Consider the following 19776-nt stretch of genomic DNA (forward strand, 5'->3'; position numbering starts at 1 on the left):
AATGCGAAGGTACTGAAAGTTTCGTCACGATCAGCCGCTTTTTACGCGAGTTATTCGCGAAAAACCTTAGGGGGATTGCATCAACTCAACTCCCTGTGCCGGCGAGGGTTAAAGTGATTTTAGTTAGACGCAAAGTAGTAATGAAGCAATTTCCGGAAAGTAAAAGGATCACAACGTTTCCAGCGTTTCCGGAACGTTTCCGGAAAGGAACTTGTTTACAACCGTGACCCTCAAAATCGTATTCAGGGCCAAACTTGCGGGGAAGGCCAGCTGACAAGTGTACGCCCCGGTGACGTCACGGGTAATGTTAAACAGTCGGGCGCCCGGCACATAGGAAAGCTCGGGATGACAGCCCCCTGCGGCACCCTACTAACCGGTCCCTAACCGTGTACCAAATTTGAGCGCAATCGGTCCAGCCGTTCCCGAGATCTGGAAACGACCCCTGCACGTGCGCACGTGCAGCAGCACCCCAACTCTGGCACATGTATATGCAGTGCCTAGTGGGTGCCTACCTACATGCCAACTTTCAGCGCAATCGGCCAAGTAGTTACCGAGATATTGCAACAATAACAAAACTGACACCTCTTCGTTTTGCACGTGGCACGTGCATAAGGGGTCACCCACATGCATCGGGAATAGTCCAATACTTGGTAGAAGGAATGAAGCTACCCTACAAAAATTACCGCGTGTAAATCGGTCAAGTGGTTGCTGAGATATAAGCCTCGCAAAAGCGTGACCACGGCCGGCCGGCCGGCCGGCCGGCCGCTCATACTCAGAAATTTCCGTTAATCTAAGGAAAGACTACGCTCGCTTCGCTCGCTCCGTAATTAGAATGATGAGAGAATAATAAAGGGGGAGGGAGACTGGCTGCGAGATTGATCATTGTGAACCGCCTATGAGAAGCATGAGGACGACTCAGCCACCACTGCTGTTGACCGAAGGACACTGGACTGATAGCGCTTACCGAGCCCGAACACCCTCCCCCATTTAATATGAAGAGGATTAAAAAAAAGAAAAAAAAGTGCCTCGCATCCACATCCACTGCAGTTCCAATCAAAAACCCACCGTTCTACATCACTATCGCTGTCTTATTTCCCCATCCCTCATTGATGCTGTCTAATTCGTAATCTTATTGTCTAATCTAATTCACACTCACCGGTATTTCGAGCAGGTTCATGCTGTTCTCGGCACACTCTCGCTGCACGCCGCTCAGTCGCACCGAGTCCCTGAACAGGGCGGCGCGCACCACCACCGGTTGTCGGTTATCCAGCACGTTCACAGAGAGGCGGTACGGGTGGCCGGGACGCACCACGCGGCTCGACAGAATCAGGTACCGCCTGACGGACAGAAGACAGGGGTGGTGGTGGTTAGCAACTGTATCTGGAGCGACAGGGGCTGGGTGTGAAATGACGCAAAGGAGAATACTGGAGATCAACATCAGAGCATGACAATGAGGAGGGAGCAGTCGGTCTAAAAACACTGCATGAGACCAAATATTATTTATGTATGTGGGCAGGGAGGCTTCAAAAAGCTGCAGCAAAAAGCAAGCCTATTACATGCCGCAGTTAACAGCTTCAGAGCGAAGCAAAAAACCTCGATACAATACGCTCCGGCAGTTTGCAGTAAGCCCGTAAGATATTGTCTACCAAAATTGCAAATAAAAGTTCACAATGCACGTGTCAGAGGCAATCACTCCAGCTGTCACCTCGTGGGGCTTCTAATCTGACACTGAACATTGGACTGGCAGACATCTGACCGAATCGTTCAGCGTCTTCGAAACAGCCCAGAGGCTTCACAGACACCGTCAACGAAGCCCCTGATAACTCTTTCAGGCGCCAGTAAGACTGCGTTTTAACAGCACGGCTTTCAAAACCACGAAAGGCTAAATATCGAGTTATCTAGCCCGTAAGTGGTTCAAAGTTGGCCACTCTACTAAATTAGTCTGGCATAACTTCCTGAGCTGAACCTCAAACAACTCAGAATATCAATCATCCCACACAGAACTAAAAGTTATACGCACAATTCGTTAGCGGAAAAGTGAGTGAAACCCATATCAGAACTTGATGACGAAGAAACTTTCATAATTTAAATCTACTCTGTAGGCCAGCTCGTAGCACCATTTGTCAAAACCTACGGAAACATGTCACATAGTGTGATGTTAACGTGACTGCTCGGATCACGCATCATTCTTTTCCCTTGTCACTCACAGTCTGCACGCACACGCAGCCCCGCGCCCCGAGTGAGCCGACTCCGGGCCGGCAGATTGGGCCAACTGGTCGCTTCCTCTGCGGTCTACTGGCCCACCCGGCAATGAAACTATTGTGCCACTGATGCGGTCGGGTCATCCGGTCACCGACTCAGGCCACCATCAGGCCACAGTGTACGAACTTACACACCGGCAAACACTCGACTCTGTCGTGCGAGATTCGGGGGTGTATGCGGTTTGTAGTGCCGTTGATAGGTGTTGTAATGCTGCTGAAGTGCGCCTTATTCTGATTCAAATGCGAAAGAAGAGGCGAGGTTATGGCTTAGCTTGTTTTGCAAAGAAGAGTCGGATGGCATGTTTTATTTTGAATCTCAGCATGCCACGTCAGAGCATCTCCCACCCGTACCTGCACATCAAATTCGGTCTGCCAAGAGACCTGTAGTGACGGATGTGACACGCCTGATGCCAGTCCCCAGGGCCAGGTGAGGGGAAAAGAACTCCCGTCTCCCCTGTGACCCTGAGGGGCGGATTGGAGCAGGACACAGGGGTTATTTATTGGTAGAGACCGTCGCCACAGCCTGCTCAGATATGTTGAGGGCTCTCATGGGACGCGAGAAAGGGTTGAAAAGAGATGTAAAAACTGCAGGCGTTAGCTTCGTGTGATAATGTGTATGCGATGGAAGGATTTAATGTGCCCTGAGACAGACTATGAATACATGAACGGGTAAAAGGGTAAGGTGAGCACCACATCACAGACGAACCATGAATAATAAATATTTAATTATTCCAATGGCCGTGTAAGCATCAATCGATTTGCAGGATGACATTTCATAGCCTTCAACGGATCAAGATTATTGTACCGACTCTCCCCCTATCCAAGAAGCTTCCATCAAATATCGCATCATATGAAAACATTCCTGAGCCAATCATAGCTCTCCATTCCTCGCCAATGAAATTCTCTCCCTTTCCTTTCGCTTGTAAATTGACATCACAAAGCGCACTTTGGCTCCCTTTCTTCCCTGCACTTTGAGCCAAACTAACCGAAAAGCGCCATTTTTCAGGAGACGCGGCGCCCATTCGGAGCGCTCCAATACGCATCTGAGGGTGGCTGCCAGCCCGTTCCCCGGCTGATCTAATCAGTTTGTGAACGTTCTGGGGCCTGTCGGCTACTCGCTCTGATTCCAAACAAGGCCTGAGGCCACCGCCTGAGGACGAGTCCGTTCGAACGTCGATACTCAATCAATGGGTCGCGTGAGAACAGACCACGGGGTGTATTGATGTTTGGTAAACGAGCGGCGGACTTTAATCTTAGCGTTGGGCGCCTGATTTGAAGAGCCACGGGACTTTGGCACAGAGCAGAAAGAGTGTGCCAAAATATAGTTTAACCCTATTCCGGGCGGGGGGGGGGGGCTTTAAGGCCCCTTCAGGTTTTTCTTGTTTCATTGCCAAACGCCGCAAGACTGAAAGCTCATACTCGGTGACTTTTCCTAGACATTCATTGGGCACATTTTGACAAAAAAAAATTGCCGGGTCAGGTCAGGTCAGGTCAACAGAGGCGGTTTGGTAACCCCACCTCAGAAAAGTTTGCAATCACGCCAGAGCTAGAGTTTTTGACGGATCAATTTCTTCTCTTCAGGTTTTAGTTAGGGTACCAGTATGTGCAATTTGTATATCTCAGAATTTTTATATCTGTGACCTGAGGTCAGGCCAGACTCGTGACCTTTACATTGCAAGCCTATGGGAAAATACTGAAACGCCTCCTGCTTCGTGTAAACGAGTCAAAACCACCCAATTCTTTCAGTATTATGGAAGATTATCTCATCAGTGATGATCCTGGTGCCGCTAATTGACAGGGGCCCTGGGAAAGGTCATCTGAGGTCAGGTGACGTCATAAATCGTTTTTCTGTCAATAAATCACGACACGATGGTGCTAAAGACTTGTAAGTGGTACCAAACTGCTCGCCTGGTCAAGGCACGTCGTTTGGTATGCAGCATGACCATACCCCACAACCTCATTGATGAATGACCTGACCTTGACCACGGGTCAAATTTCAAATTGACCTGTGAAGGTCATCGCATACTTATTTCGCATCGCCTCGACGAGAGCAACAAAAAATGTATTAATTTTATGTCTCTATGTTTCTTAATTCAAAAGTTATATAGGTAACTAATTCTATAACATTTTATCGTTGATGACCTCTGGTCAGGGACGTAGCCAAGGGGGGGGGGCGGAGGGGGCGCCCGCCCCTCCCTTGGGGTTTTCAGGAGGCCCCCCGAAAGGATTCAGGCCAACGTGGGCCGAAGGCCCACGTTGGCCTGAATTCTTTCGGCCTGAATCCAACGTCGGCCGAAGGCCCACGTTGGCCAAAATCACGTCGGAGGCGAACGGAATTCACGCGGGAATCTAAAAAATGACGTCAGAACAATCAGGGCCCTCTGACCAGCCTGACAAGTGACAGCTAGTGTCCTTCTCATCTCCTGTGAATAACCGCTAGTGTCTGTGTCTGACCGCTAGGGCCCTCTGACTCCTCAGTAGAGAGGAGGCCCTCTGTTGAGAGGAGGCCCCCTTAGAGAGGAGACCCCCTGTAGAGAGGAGGCCTTCTGCAAAAAGGAGGCCCTCTGTAAAAAAGAGGCCCTCTGTAAAAAGGAAGCCCTCTGTAGAGAGCAGGCCCTCTGTAAAGAGGAAACCGTCTGAAATCAGAAGGCCCTTTGAAGAGAGGAGGCCCTCTGTAGAGAGGAGATCGTCTGAAGAGAGGAGGCCCTCTGTAGAGGAGGACTCCCTCAGTAGAAAGGAGGTCCTCTGTAGGTAGGAGGCCCTCTGTAGAGTGAAGGCCCTCTGAAGAGAGGAGGCCCTTTGCAGAGCTGAGGTCCTCTGTATAGAGGAGGTCCTGTGTAGAGACGAGACTCTTTGAAGAGAGGAGGCCCTATATAGATAGGAAGCCCTCTGTAGAGAGTAGGTCCCTGTAGAGACTAGAGAGGAGGCCCTCTGTAGAGAGGATGCCCTCTGTAAATGAGGCCCTCTGGAGAGAAAGTCACCCTCAGCAGAGAGGAGGCCCTCTGTAGATAGGAGGCAATCTGTAGAGAGGAAGCCCTCTGTAGATAAGAGGCCCTCTGTGGGCAGGAGGCCCCCGGTAGTCAAAGACAGCGTCGTATATTAAGTACATAGAGTGGGGGCCCATTGTAAGCAATTTAACTTCTGGCTTCTGGTCCCTGCTACTCTCTATAGAGAGTTCTCAGTTCTCACTATAGTGAGAACTGAAAACTCAGGAAACTGTACAGAATAGACTCCAAACTGCGTCGCCGCCCACTGTAGGAAGGAACAGGGGCTCTGTAAGGAGGAGGTCCTCTGTAAACAGAAGGCCCTATCCTATGTAGACAAATTAGTTGTATAAATGCGCTCAGAGAAATCATGCCGGGTGCCGTAAACGGTTTTGCGTTAACGGTTTTACCTGCAGTGGGCAAAAACTGACAAAATAGCCGATATTTTCGGACACCAGTTTTCGGTAATAACCTTTGGCTCAAAATTTGCACGAACTTCCCTTTACCAGCATCGTGTTCCTCTCGTCAAGACGTGTGGAATGAACTATCAATTGACCTTGCAAGGTCAACTTGAAAATTTGGCCTTAGGTCAAGGTCATGACCTGACCGATAAGGGCTAAGTTCCATATCAGTCCATCCGTATCGTCGAGCCAAACACAACTAAGGTGTTCTCATCGCTCTAGCATGCCTCTATCAAAAGTTGTTCGCGAAAAACAGTCAGATACCACTGGTGACCTGAGATGACCTCAGGGTTATAAAAAGGGGTCACGGGTGCCATTTTCATGTTCAGTGTGTCAAAGATACTAGTAATTCAGTGTTTTAGAGTGTTTATAATGACTTCCGTCTAAAAGGGCGACTTTCAATCTTAGGTCGCAAAACTGACCTGAGCTTATGTCATCGATATCAAAATTCCAAGACATACATTTTGTGCATTTGCATCTCTGCATCTCTGCATCTCTGAAAGTTTCAAAGCGTTTGGTCACTCCGTGTAGCTTTGGCAGACATTGAAACTTTTCATGTAGTGAGGCCATTTGACCTGACCTGGTGACCTTAAGTGACCAGGGTCTGAAATTTTCACAACATATGTAGAAATGATGTAGTATAAAGTGTGCCGCGCCGCCGTTTTTTAGATACATATTCACGGAAAACTGCAGGGGGGTGTTTAAACACCTCCCGGCAGGGCGCGGGTTAATGCATGAACACAGCAGCCCATTTCTGTAATATATGCCTGTGGCTGTGTTGGTATTTTTACGATGGATGCAACTACCCAAACCATTTATCAGATCGTGGTGATATTCCCACAGCCATGCTTCGCACAATTCATAATAATTTCTTTGACCGGGAAATTAATATATATCCATCGATTGTTTGTTTCATCTACGGCGTAAATAAAGCAAACCACCTGGACCTAGGAAAATTTACTAACGAAACCATGTTTTACTTACAGCAAGTAAACGTGGCATCATTCACACAGAAAGAATTGATAACCGTATAGTTTCAATCTTGCAGACGTCAGTCTGGTCAGAATCGTGACAAGCCTATTGGAAAATATAATGAACTGTGTCATGCTTCGAGAAAACGAGTCAAAACCACCCCATTCTTTCTTAATTATGTACGTTAGATTATCTGATCTGTAAGCACCCAGGTGGCATTTACTGACAGGGGCACCGGGAAGGATCATCTGAGGTGAGGTGAGGTTATCAACAGTTTTTAGCCAATAAATCACGACATGATGGGGCTAAATAGTTGTTAGTGTACCAAACTGTTCGCCTGGTCATGACGCGTCGATTGGTACCCAGCGTGACCTTCCTAGGTCAGATTTTGAAGTTGACCTATCTATGTAGGTCATTATAAACCATGTTATTTGTTATGACCTCTGGCGACCTCAATATTGACCTGACCCAAAAAAGTTGTTTACAAAAGTTGTAAGTCGTTCAACGAACTATCAAACGCCGTTGCCGTTTGTCGCTACGATTCGTGCTTTTCGAGTTCTGACGGGGGCCAAAAAGGCCCCCGCCTGATTAAGAGTCTTTCAGAGCCCGCCCGGAATACGGTTAAGCGCTTGAACGATATATGATAATACCTACACCAAGTGTTACTCTGACCGTCATCCAGTATCCACCTATTCCTCGCAGATCCTCCCCCTCCGGCCTCCTGCTGCGGTCCAGCCGCCACCGCCGCCGGCGCCCGAGTTTTTTTTTTGCCAGTTACCATGCTACTCGGTGACTTGTGATATGCGTATGTTTCTTACCGCTGCAGCGGTAAGGAACATACCAGTGCGCTGTCCATATGAAAGCTGAACAAAAGTGAATGCATTATGTTGTATGTAATTATGTATGGCATGAGACCATCTATAGAAAGGAGGCCCCTTTAGGGAGGAGGCCCTCTGTAGAAAGGAGGCCCCCGGGATTCCTCCGCCCCTCCCTTGGCCAAATCCTAGCTACGTGCCTGCCTCTGGTGACCTCAATATTGACCTGACCTGAAAATGTTTTATGTAAAAGTTGTAGATCTTTAAGCGACCTATCAAACGCCGTTTGCCGTTTGTCGCTGCGATGTGTAGTTTTTGAGATCTGAAGGGGGAGGCCGAAAAGGCCCCCCGCCCAGAATCGAACCTCTCAGAGCCCGCCCAGAATAGGGTTAATATGGAAGCACGAAATAGCGATGTGTTAGCAAGCACAGCTGGAATGCTGCCACGAAACAGCACTGATCAATACTCTGATTAATGACCAGAGACAGACGACATATCCAGGAAAGATCTGTGATATCCCGTTGATCATTTAATCCGGCACCCCATCCCGAATAACAAAAAAACACTCTCAGCTCTTCCCAGCAGACAGCGCGCCGCGAACCATTAGCGTTTCACATTACCGGTAATGACTTGGAGGTCTCCCTGCCGCAATGGCGTCCATAAAAAACCCTGCCGTCACTGCCACACATGTCCCCGCTCCCCTCACCCTGTCCCCCTCCCTTTGAGAGCGCCGGCCGGCCCTGACCTATCTCTCAGTCATCAGAGTTGTGCTCACACAGAGACAAGAGCACCGTGCCGCCAACAGCAGTGCTGCCTCGTCTGGACCGCAGCCAAACAGAGCATGTGTCTGAAGGGAAAATGCCAAATGGATGCAGTTCGACCGATGCCCAGTGGGGGGGGGGGGGGGATAAAGTAACAACCACGCGCTTTGAGAACAACTGAGAACAAATATGTGCTGCAATTAGGGCGAAAGTTTGTCTTGAGTTGACATAAATAAATTCGTTTATCTTCATAAATAAATAAATCTTTAGAAATACGATATTGTATAATGGAAATTCAGACGACCTGGGCAAACAAGAGGAACAAAAAGCAAACCTTAGCCTTCCTTAATGTTATAATATAATAATCGTACATCATTTACAAGTGTGCGTGGAGGCAAGTGCAAAAGCGGCACACACCATACACCCAGACCCAATGCATTTCTGTCGTTGCACGCCTCTGATCAACCAGTCTGATCAATGATCATAGCTATGTACGATCGCTGAGGTCGAGTCACGACGTTGCTTTGTTTTGACGGTTCCGCTTGAAACAACATTTCAGTGACATTGCAAAAACAAACAGCTCGTCAAAAGCTCGTTCTGGCCACCGTTAAAGCGCTATTCCGGTGTACCGTTTACAGAACATAGCAAGCAGTCAACTGCATGACACGTATGAGTTCAGATTCATTTGACGATACCATCTCACCATTTTAAGAACTGTGTGAAACCTTCCTCGACAACCACAAAATCAACTAAAAACAAAGACACAAAAATCAATTCTAACGACAAAACAGTAGCATCAGCGGCAGCCTCTCCGTCTCCGCTCACCATGTCCAATGAATCTCCCATCCCGGCCTGACCACTGTCCCGCCCACGCGGTGCCCACCACCCTCCCCACCCCTTGGGCACCCACCCACCCCGGCACCCCCGTCTCAGCCCTGCGGGGGGCCCGGCTCCGCAGCGATGGAACCAGCAGCGTACGCTACGGGACACCGTATTGATCGGCGTGGAAGAACCGAGCAGCCGCTGCCACTGCCGGCGGCCAATGCCGCCACAGCGCCGGCTGAAGCCAGAGTTAGCAGAGCCATTCGCGTTATTGTTAGAAAATGGTTACCGAGTTCCATTACAGAAGCAGGGATGCTACGACGGAAATAGCGGTTTGATGGGATAAGGGCGAGGGTCACAGGGAACAGAACACCATCTGTCTGCAGGTGAAGACAGATGAGCACGGAAGAGAAGTTTTCTTATTAGACTTCCCTGGGCTGGAGAGGACCTAAAGGTCAAGTGCAAGTTTTCAAGTGATTGACCATGAATACGAAAGTTACAGCCAACTTAGCATCTCCGAATAAAACATCTCATAGATATCGCCTCGAAATACGCAGACGATAACCGTTGCTCACTCCCCACAAATCGGATATCAAATGCCTGATCCCTGACCAACAATCATCAGCGCCCCTCTACGTCTAAACGAACCCCTCCTCCCTCCGATCCTCTCAGTCCAAACCACATCCCCGGACCCCACAGGGACTCTACCAGGGACTCCGCCAATCCGCAGTACCCCGCTGGGCCCCTTCTGGGCTCTGTTCTGCCGGCAGGCCGCGACAGACGGAGACGCAGCGGGTGACGCTGCCGTAAGTGCCGAGGAGATGGATGGCATCCGCGAGCTCGCAGGACCCACCGCGGCGGGAACACGCGCGGTGTCGCACGCTGAGTGTCACAGTGAAGACGTATTGTGTGTGTGGAGTGAGTGAACAACAATGTTCGGCGAATGGCTTATTTATGCACAGATGTGACACCTTACTTTGGACGTTTCTTCCAATGGCATTTAATTGATAAGGAAAAGGCGCTACATCATGCGCTGAGGGAGAGTTGATGCAAGGTAAGGCGGTGACCTCGATCAGCGAAAGAAACGGTAGCAACGTGAACGTTCCCCAATACACTCCACGAACCCAAAAGCACTTTTCGGCTCAGTCACGGCCAACTCACCGATTTGGGGGTCCTGGCCATTAGTGTGAGATTGGCAAACCTCAAAGGATGGCCCGACAGCACGCAACAGTGACAAAACGGTGGCGCTGCGTGACAGGAACCGGATTTCTCGGCAGGTATTACCGGCTAATCAGCGCGCCAGTCCCCATAGTTCGACGAACTCCTGCCTCGGACAGATTGAGACGAAACGATTTGTGCTGAGCTTTGTCAAAGCTTTGATAATAGGGGGTCGTTAGACATTCATGAACAATGGTCAAGTTCCAAGTAATCGGTCAAACTCTGCAAAGGACATGATTTCTAAAAATCACCCAGAATAAGGCTATTGGTCGCCGGCGTGATGCACACAATTACTCTGAAGAACGCGTTATAGCCACAGTCAAAATATCATCAATAAACAATACGCATTTGTCTATATGTAAAGGACTTGGAGCTGCTTTATCCCCAATTTCCGTTTTCAGGTCAAACTCAAGCTCTCACTCACAGAGTCTCCAGACTGTCTCCCGGGTCGCGGTGCTCAGCCAGCGCTGGAGACAGATCGCCGATCCACGCGACCCATGTGTCCTCTGTCGCGATCGCCCATAAAATCTGGCCTGTATTGCCAATTGGCCCGGACGTTATCCCCATTGGCCTGAGGTAATGACATTGGGCTGACGCGATGGAGCGACTGTGAGAGTACGGGACGATTTTCCGTGGTACGGAAGGGAGGTGGACGAAAGAGCCTCCGGTGGTCTAAGAGCAAAATTGTTAATGAATACACTTATGCAAGCATGTTTTGAATTCACCGCACTTATTTCCGGGCAAAAAAAAAACTTATAAAATGCAAAGCCACAGGTTCATCTATAAGGAACGAGGCATCCCTGGGCCTTCCGAGCTGTGTTTACGAGCCTGCAGTAGGTATTGGAGTGAATTTACCGGACCACATCCGTGGCTGAGATTTCTCCGACATGAAATTGAAGTACAGCAACAGATTGGTTTGGAAGTTTTGCAGTAATACCCGGCGCGACCTTGCGGCAAAAACGAAATGAACCATACGTATTGGATATTGGATTATTGGAAAATAATCGGAGGATTTATGAGAAGATCAAAAGTTTCATTACCGTGAGATATTGCAACAATTCGTGCTCTCCCGGACGGCCTGCGTAGGATATTTCCGCGGATATAGAGGATGTAATCATTGTTCTCGAGATGATGGCCTCCTCTTGAATAAGGTCAGGGGTGTGCTGTCAAGGTCTGGTCAAGGGCTTTGGCACCGCTCTTATGACAATGCCCATAAGATTGGACTGTATAAGTCTGACGAAACCGCAAATATTATTGTTTACACCTTTCCTTGCTCATTTTCTTGTTTGGCAAAGCTTTAAACTTCTGCAGTTATGCTAAAATGTAGGAAAAATTAACGTTCGCACATGCTTAGCATTTCCAGCCACACCAACCCATGATGAGAGATGAAAACAACAGCCATTGGTGGCAACCCGGTCGACGGAATAGCCCCGGCTTCTTGGACGCCCAGCATTCCTCCCGATTGTCCCCTTCCCGGAACCCCCGGCAGCCTCTGTCAGGTATGCATCTGCCGTCATCCCACACCGCGCAGCATCCAATAAAACGACCGACGGTGACGGACGACACTAATCAGCGGCAAAAGAGCGCGCGCTCCTTGTCCCCACTTATATCTCATCTAAACAAAGGGACCGCCCCGCCGCGAATAAAAACGAGCCTCTCGGAGCACGAGCAGTATCGATGGAGCATCCCCGCACGGGGTCCTCGGACAAGAAGCTGCCCCCAGGCGAGCGCGGTAAACGAACCGGAAAACGAACACAGGCCAGCTGGGGAAGCGAGATCAGCTTGGCACCGCTCACCATGCTCATTCGCGCGCGACAGAAGCCCGATCGGAAACGCAATCATCGAGAACTTGCGTCTACGCGCAGGCGTTAATTGCGTCAACAATTATCGACCCCTTTCGTGGGGTGACGCGAGGGCCGACCGGCCTAAGAGGGGATCATGCGGGAATTCAGACGCGTCTATCGACGAGGGAGACGAAACCAGTCAGGAAAAGTACGATGTGCGAGTAAGCTTTCACGGGGTGAGGCAAACACGGCTAGCACAGGACACCGAAAGCAGTCCACTGGAACCCCGTTTTCTGCCCTCCCGTCGGCTAGGCACGCGTCTTCTGACGGATCCCCGGCTGTGTTCACGTTTAGCCTCGGGCCCCATCGATCACGACCCGCGGTCGACGGAACAGCGGCGGCGGGACGACGGGAGGTGCTCTGGAGCGGAGGTGGGACGGTGGAGGAGAGGCGATGGAACAGTAGCGGGACGACGATGGGGCGGCGGTGGAGACAGGATTGGTCACTGCCCAGTGGAAAGGTGAGATGGAACCGGCGAGACAACACGACAAAACTGCTCCACGTATAGACCAAATTTTGAAAACCGTGAGTGAGCATAATGTACAGAAGATGAACTGTAGTATATTCCGAAAGCTATTTGACGTGCAACGAAGCCACCCGGCCGACATTTCAACTTTCTACCAGCGAGACCGAAACTTCCAGCTTCAGTCAAAGTTCTCCAGCAGCTCACCCGTTAAGAAGTCGCCGCGTCGCATGTCAGCTATCTCGGGATTTGAGGAGCACTTCCTCGATAAACGCAGGGGAGCGCAACTGATGGGCCCGGCCACCACGATCGCGTGAGGGCGCCGTCGTCGGACGGGACGTTACCGACTATTCCAAATGCATCCGGAGCCGTTCAGAGGCGTTCCGGAGCCGTTCACAGCCCGTTCCGGAGGCGTTACGGGCTCGTTCCTCCCGGTCGGTTTGAGAGCTGTGACTGCTGTGAGGATCTACGGCCGATCTACCCACTGACATTGGCGGAAGCTCTTGAACATGCCTGGCGATGCATGCGCGAGGAACGAAATATGGACGCAAAGTTTTGTGCGTTGTGCGTAGCATATTGACCCTCGGTAGCTTCCCAAGAAACTCGCAAATGGCTTCTAAGCGATGCAACTATAAACTGCGCCTAGGGGCTTAAAGAGCGACGTTTTCCAGAAGGCAGAGGCGCAGCGCAGCGCATCATCAAGGAAGCAATTAAATCGGCTGCACGTCCCCGGCCGCCTCCCAGCCTCAATAACGAACGGCTCCGGGGTTTTCATTACGGCAGTCAGTCCAAACACCGGAGATGAAACCCGATCCGGGGCTGTGGTCTCATCAAGGCGCAGCAGACATCGACAAACATCAGTCTGGAAAGGCTCAGAAGACAGTAGAGGAAGAGAAGGAATAGTAGGAGCGAAGCAGAGCGATGGCGACGGCGACCTCGGCGGCGGCGGTGACAGCGGTGGCTGGCGGTGGCGGTAGTGACTATCCCAAGCGATTAGTATCGCGTTCAACGCCTCGCCTCCTCCCCCCCCCCCCGGTGTGGCCGTCAGCTGTCGCGAATGGCGCGTGCGCACGGCGCCGGCGCGCCGAGACCAAAGCGGCGCGACGGTGACAATGGCGCGACGCTCGGCGGCCGCGGCTGTGGCGGACAGGGGCGGTGTCCCCTCCCCTCTCGGCAGACCCGCTTTGTACGAGCGTATGGCTGCAGTCCGGCCGTAGCTGCCATTCGTAGCATGGGAACAGCTTCAGCGCCGTGTTACGGAGTAGGGAGGTTGTCACAAGGGCAGCGCCAGGAGTTCATTGTGAAGTGAGAGGTGGACTAAGTATTTAGCGATCAGTCAGAATTTAGCCGATCGTCGATCAGTGCCGATGCTGGATGATTCAACAAACGCTGCATTTCGATTTCATAGATCAAAATGTATTCTATTGACCAGTCGCTTATCGCTAGCATGAAAAGACTAAAGGTTCCTCTCGCATTCTCCTTCACTCCGAACCGAAAACGCCTGGCGGAGTGCCGTGAACGCAGGGGTCCGTCCGGCGACAGGGGACAAGAGACAGGGTCACGCCAAATCTGTCCCCCCTCCTGACGGCGTTTAAATAATTCCGGAAGTGGCGTCCACGGCAGCGGGGGAGCGCCCCGGTCAGTCGGCACGTGCCGACGAGCGGCCATTATCATTACCCCTGCCATCTATCACGGCATCACGCGTCACCCTCGGGCGTCGAGCAGGCACTAACAGGTCACGTGATAGGTAGCCCAGGGGCAGTTTACGGAGGGGAACATGGCTGTAACTGGTCACGGTGCTGTGATCCCTTACCAACTAATGCCGGGTTCACACCGGCTACCGGACCTGGCTGAGCCTGGGGTGACCAGTCGGCGAACAAAAACGTGGCCATAGCCACTTTAGCAGAGGTAAAGATTTTGGCAGCGTTTTCTTGGGTAACAAAATGACCGACGTTTACCCCTGGAAAGCAATATGGAAAGTGATCATCATGGGAGGCATATGGGAACCACTTCGAACAAAATCATGGCGACGAAAGGATAACCGCGAACATATAGATATCTACGGATGCAAAAAAAAAAATATCCAACACGTAACCAGGTTTTCGAACACACGACCTGCATGGCTTACACATTACCTCCAACAACCCTTACGCCAACAATCAACATCGCGCTGCCCGGTATTCCCATGGCGTCCAATCACCTGCACGGCCGTGGAATGTAGCTCGGCTGGCGCGCGGTCGCCGCTGAGGTCGATACGGGTCGCCGCAGGGTTCGGTGCTTGTCCCACCCCGACAGCGTCACCTCACGAAACAGGTCGGCGGTCGGTGGCGGCGCAGTTTAAATCGCGCACCGACGGGGGTCTGCGCCAACTTAGTACCGACGGGGGGGGGGCGGATGACCGCCCCCCCTGAGATCTCGAGAACGAAGCAAGATAGCGACAAGCGGTAAACGGCATCGGATACGCACGGACAAGGTCTACAATTTTTACTAAGGTCATTTTCAGGTCAGGTCAAAGATGACGTCACAGGGGTCGAAAAAGTCAAAATGGCGGCGCTAGATATGGAGAGGGTTTTTCTCGAATAACTTTCGAAGTAGTCAAGATAGGAACAAACTAAGGGCATCATCGTGACCCTCTCGTCAATCCGCATCGAATGATATATATGTTGACCTCGAAAGGTCAAGGTCAAAGGTTGACCTCAGGTCACGTGACCTCGAGGTCATCATGTATATCATTCGATGCGTCTTGACGAGCTGAACACAATGAGACCATCCGCGCGGCTGTATCTTGTTCCTGTAAGGAGTTATTGGCAAAAAACCTTTGGTGACCTTTGATGACGTCACATGACCTTACAGCTGCCCAACAGCAAAACAGACCTCAAGGTAGTGAAGGTTGATCGTATGTGAAGTCATGTATGGTATATGGGGCCATTCCGACCCGTTTTAGTGGTAAAAACAGGGAGTTGATTTTCCCCCCATTGACTTATAATGGGGAAGTCGCGAAATTGACCTGACCTTAGGTCACCGACATCAAAATTCCGAGATATACAAATTGTAGCTACTAATGACCTAATAACATCCTGCGACTTTCAAAGGCATCCGACATCTACTGTAGCTCTGGCACGGTGACAAAGTTGCAAAAAAGTGACTTGAGGTTGGGTCATTCAAAGTGACCTGGTGACCTGACCTTAAAAGTTAGGAGGTTCAAACTTGCACACCATGTGTAAAATTGATGAGAGAATAGTCATACCAAATTTCGCGGCGCTACGCGCCGCGGTTTTCCCGCTATCCGCGAAAAACCTCAGGGGGGGGGCGGATATCCGCCCCCCCCCGTCGGTGCGCGGGTTAAATCGATGTTCCCGTGGGGGAGCGTGAAAACGGTGCATCGTGCTTTGAGGGACAATGGAAGGTATGAAGAGGTGACGACTCTACGCCAGTCGCCAAGAGTCGACCAATTACCGTTAGTACTAGCACTAGGTAGTGAGGAAGATTGCCATTGTAGTGTAGCTAGTGAACAATTAATAGTTTCATTATTTTAGTGAAAAGGACGTTTTGACAGGCTCACGTCATTGCATTGCTTACGGATATATATCTATTGCTTGCCAGACAAGAAAAACGATCTTCAATCAACAATCAAACTAATATGGCAATCGAAGTTAATGTAGCTTTTCAGGAAACACCCATAAATTATTGATTAATTTGAATATTAGACGGCTGAGACAAAACCACCATATCTGCGCGCTTCTTCCCTTCACCGTAAGTTATTGGAGTTCAGAAAACAAAGGAGTCTTTGACGTTTAATCATAAGTTTCATTCGAGTAAATCCTCCTTAGTGCGAAAACCCGACTTTTATCGAAAGTCACTGTCAGACAGAAACCCTCGACTAACGTCGCTTTTCGACAACACCCTCAAATGGTACGATCAAAAACAAATTGGAAAGCAGCGAAGACCACCACACTGATCAGAGAATCCACCGCGATCCAACACCTCTCCTCCGACCCCTCCCCACTCAGCACGCACGCGACGCACACCTGCCTCTGAAGACCCCCAGGGGGAGGGGCGGGGAAGCCCCATCAACGCACGCAGTCCACCAGGAGCCCGGCAGCGACAACTACCGCCGACTGGCCACACGCACACGCACAATTAGCAACGCGATATCCCGCATCAGGGGGACATAAAACCCGACATAAGTCCCGACACATGGCAGAAGGGGCATTAGTGGACGGCTCGCGCGCCGTCGGGCATCTATTGGGCTTTGACTATCGGTATGTGAGTACCGGCGTACACAGACGCATTACTGAGTCTTGATAATGACAAGCAACAAAGTCGTCTGACGAACTTTACCAGAAACTGAGGGCACACCCCGTTGTTTTATACAGCGTCACAGATCAGCGAAAAATGATGTGGGTTACTGCAAATTAATGCCGCATTGGTTTTCAAAATGTATGTGTTATACGCACAATGCGTAATACGACTATCTACATATTTACATTGATTCATACGTCTACATTGGTTAGAAACTGAAACAAAAACAATGCTTATGCTTATTGGTTCATGAATCATGATACAATTAAGGCTTGAATCCATTGTTCAACATGCAAGTACTGAACAACATCCTTTTAATTGAAATGGCTCCATCAGCCTCATCCGATGTAATTATTTTCAGTGAGATTAATGCCCTATCCTCACCTCCCCAAGAGCAATTTTAACGAGCGCGGAATGATAAATGGTTTCAAGGGGATCGATAACAACCGAGGAACACCATTAATTAAAGGGTGCGCCTTCCTTCTCCCACGCCATAATGAACTAATATTCCGGGTAGGCCTCCTGTCAGTCATCGCGAAAATAAATGACAGCAGTCAGCACAAACAGAAACATCTTGCAATTATCGTGGCAATTATAAAACAACAGGAACAGGGGACTGTCGGTGAAGGGTTCCAATTAAAATGATCGTGACGGTTGTCGGTTCGCCTGAGAATAGTGATGGTTAACAGGCCAGCGAGAAACAACCAATGCTTGTGAATAAGAAAACAGAAGCGTACGTTGCAAACTGCTGCTCGTGTAAAAGTATAACAAATGCACATAAGATCAGAATTAAATGCATTGATCTCAAATAAGAAACGACTTAAAAGTCCGGTCGCGTAACTTCAGCACCGCACCATGTCATCGACATATATCGCATCCATAGTTAAAATTTCCCCTATCACCTACAACACAGATCCCTACCACGAAGCAATCACTCCCACATTACACCATTTCCTTTCCCCGCAAAAAGCCTCTCCCTACCGTTACTCGCCCGTCTCCCAGCTGCCGTTCGCGTGTCATCTCACCATCACCATGAGTACGAGGACGTGCAGAAGCCACCGCTGCCATTGACGGTGAGGGAGGAGCTGACAGACACAGCGCACGCGAGAGATCCTCGCCCGCGAGCTCAGCAAACACGGGGGGTGGGGTCACATCTGCACGCGCAGCGGTGTGCACACGCGCACCGCGAGAGAGAGCACACACGGGAGAGATAGGAGGGAGGAGGGTGAAAGGTTCGTGTATGACTGTGTGTTTTGGACACACATTGTGTGGCTGATCAGTTACAGGGCGGGGAAGATGCAATTATTGATAATTGGGTGGAGACGATTGGAAGCGGTGATGCACTTTTTCCTTGGACGTTGTTGAAGCGTTGGGGAAAATGACTGGCACCTAAGCACTGTGTACAATGACATTTAACTAATATTTTTTCCAGCATATTCAGACTTTTCGATATCGCAAAAATTAACTACTCCAAGACCTAATCAGTTTTAAGTTCCGGCACCCAAAGTACGGTGAAGCCACACAATCCGAAGCCAAGGTAACTCACTTCATGGCTCATAACACGGAGAAGCCGTACTGACGTTGCAATTAATCAGACCCACAGAACAACTCACTCAGCATCCCGTCCACAACATCGCACCCTCCCTCCCAGTAATAGCCACCACCGCAGACAAGCACTGTCCCAACCTCAAAGGCGGCACCGGGGCAAAGCCAGGGTCTCCTATTACATACGCGTGCCGCCAAGTTGCAGGCAGCACACTCTACCCACGCCGGTCGCGGAGGGATCGCGACTCGCTGTCGGGGCTGCGTGAGGACCACGCACGGCTCAGCGTCTAGAAAGAGGCTTGAGGCTTCTGGAGCTGGCGGAAACGGCGCTAGTGCGTGCGCCCTTCCGGTGCTGGGTAATCTAATCAGACTGAGTCGCGCCTTGGTCCGGGTGGGTTACCGACACCATTTCCCGCTACCGTTCGCCCGCTGGGCAGAGGACAGAGAGGAAGAAGGGGAGAGGAGAAAGGGAGAGAGGCGAGAGTGGTAGCACAAGCGACCCAGGCAATGAAGGTAATGGTGGCAATTGGGAGAGACAGCCCGGAGAAAGATGCATTTCCGGGAACGGGTCGCGGCGGACACACAGCTGGCCTGCAGCCGCGTGGTGTGTGTTCGAGATAGGCTCCGGGCCAGCTGCAATGCCCTCGCGGCAGCTGCATGCTTGTGTTTGTCATATTTGTGGGTCACGACTTGGGTGGTCAAGCTGATTTCATTTCCGATGACGCTAAACTTCTCGTATGGGAATCCAAGAACAACAGAGCCGGAAGACCAAAGTAGCCACCATTTGCTAATCTGGAAATCAGAAGTGTTTACCACATTTTGCACTATAAGCAACAGGCAATGACATGAAGCTTTCCACTCGTGAACACCACGACCAGAGGGCATGAAACTGCCTGTAATCAGTGTTTAATGAGGCCACAAAAGCCATAGATGGAAATTACCTCCCTCAAAGCTATCCTACATCCGCGCCGGACGGACGTCGATCCGTGGGTGGACAGACCCGCCCTGAACAAGAGCTCTCGGACAAACGAGCTTCTCCATGCTCCCCAGCGCGTGGCCGAGTGTCTCCGCGCCTCTCATGTGTGTCCGAGGGTGGGCAGGGCGCTTTGCGCTCGACTTCCTCCGCACAGACCATCCCACTCCGCGCGGAAGGCCATCCGCCGCCACACGACCTGCGGAAGCCCGCAAACCCAGTCGGAAGTAACCAGAGCAGCCGAGGGTGCTCCACCAAATGACGCACCGGCATCGAGGGTCCACAGAGAGGGTCTGGATGAGTGGAGGGTCACCTAGAGGGTCCAGCGGCCGCGGAGGGTCCTCGGACCGCCCAG

The 19776-nt window shown here is 50.7% G+C and overlaps 1 protein-coding gene across 1 annotated transcript in view; it reads right to left on the reverse strand.

Moving 5' to 3' along the window:
• Window positions 1-19776, reverse strand: part of LOC122368407 (CD109 antigen-like) — a 114434-nt gene that overhangs the window by 49051 nt on the left and 45607 nt on the right. Inside the window, exon 3 of the mRNA XM_043342316.1 lies at window positions 1157-1337. Within this exon, the coding sequence (XP_043198251.1) occupies window positions 1157-1337 (181 nt within the window). The remainder of the gene's footprint in view (window positions 1-1156; window positions 1338-19776) is intronic.

The sequence above is a fragment of the Amphibalanus amphitrite genome, unplaced genomic scaffold, assembly GCF_019059575.1.
Source record: "Amphibalanus amphitrite isolate SeventyFive unplaced genomic scaffold, NRLGWU_Aamphi_draft 000945F_arrow, whole genome shotgun sequence".
In the NCBI taxonomy this organism is placed as follows: Eukaryota; Metazoa; Arthropoda; class Thecostraca; order Balanomorpha; family Balanidae; genus Amphibalanus; species Amphibalanus amphitrite.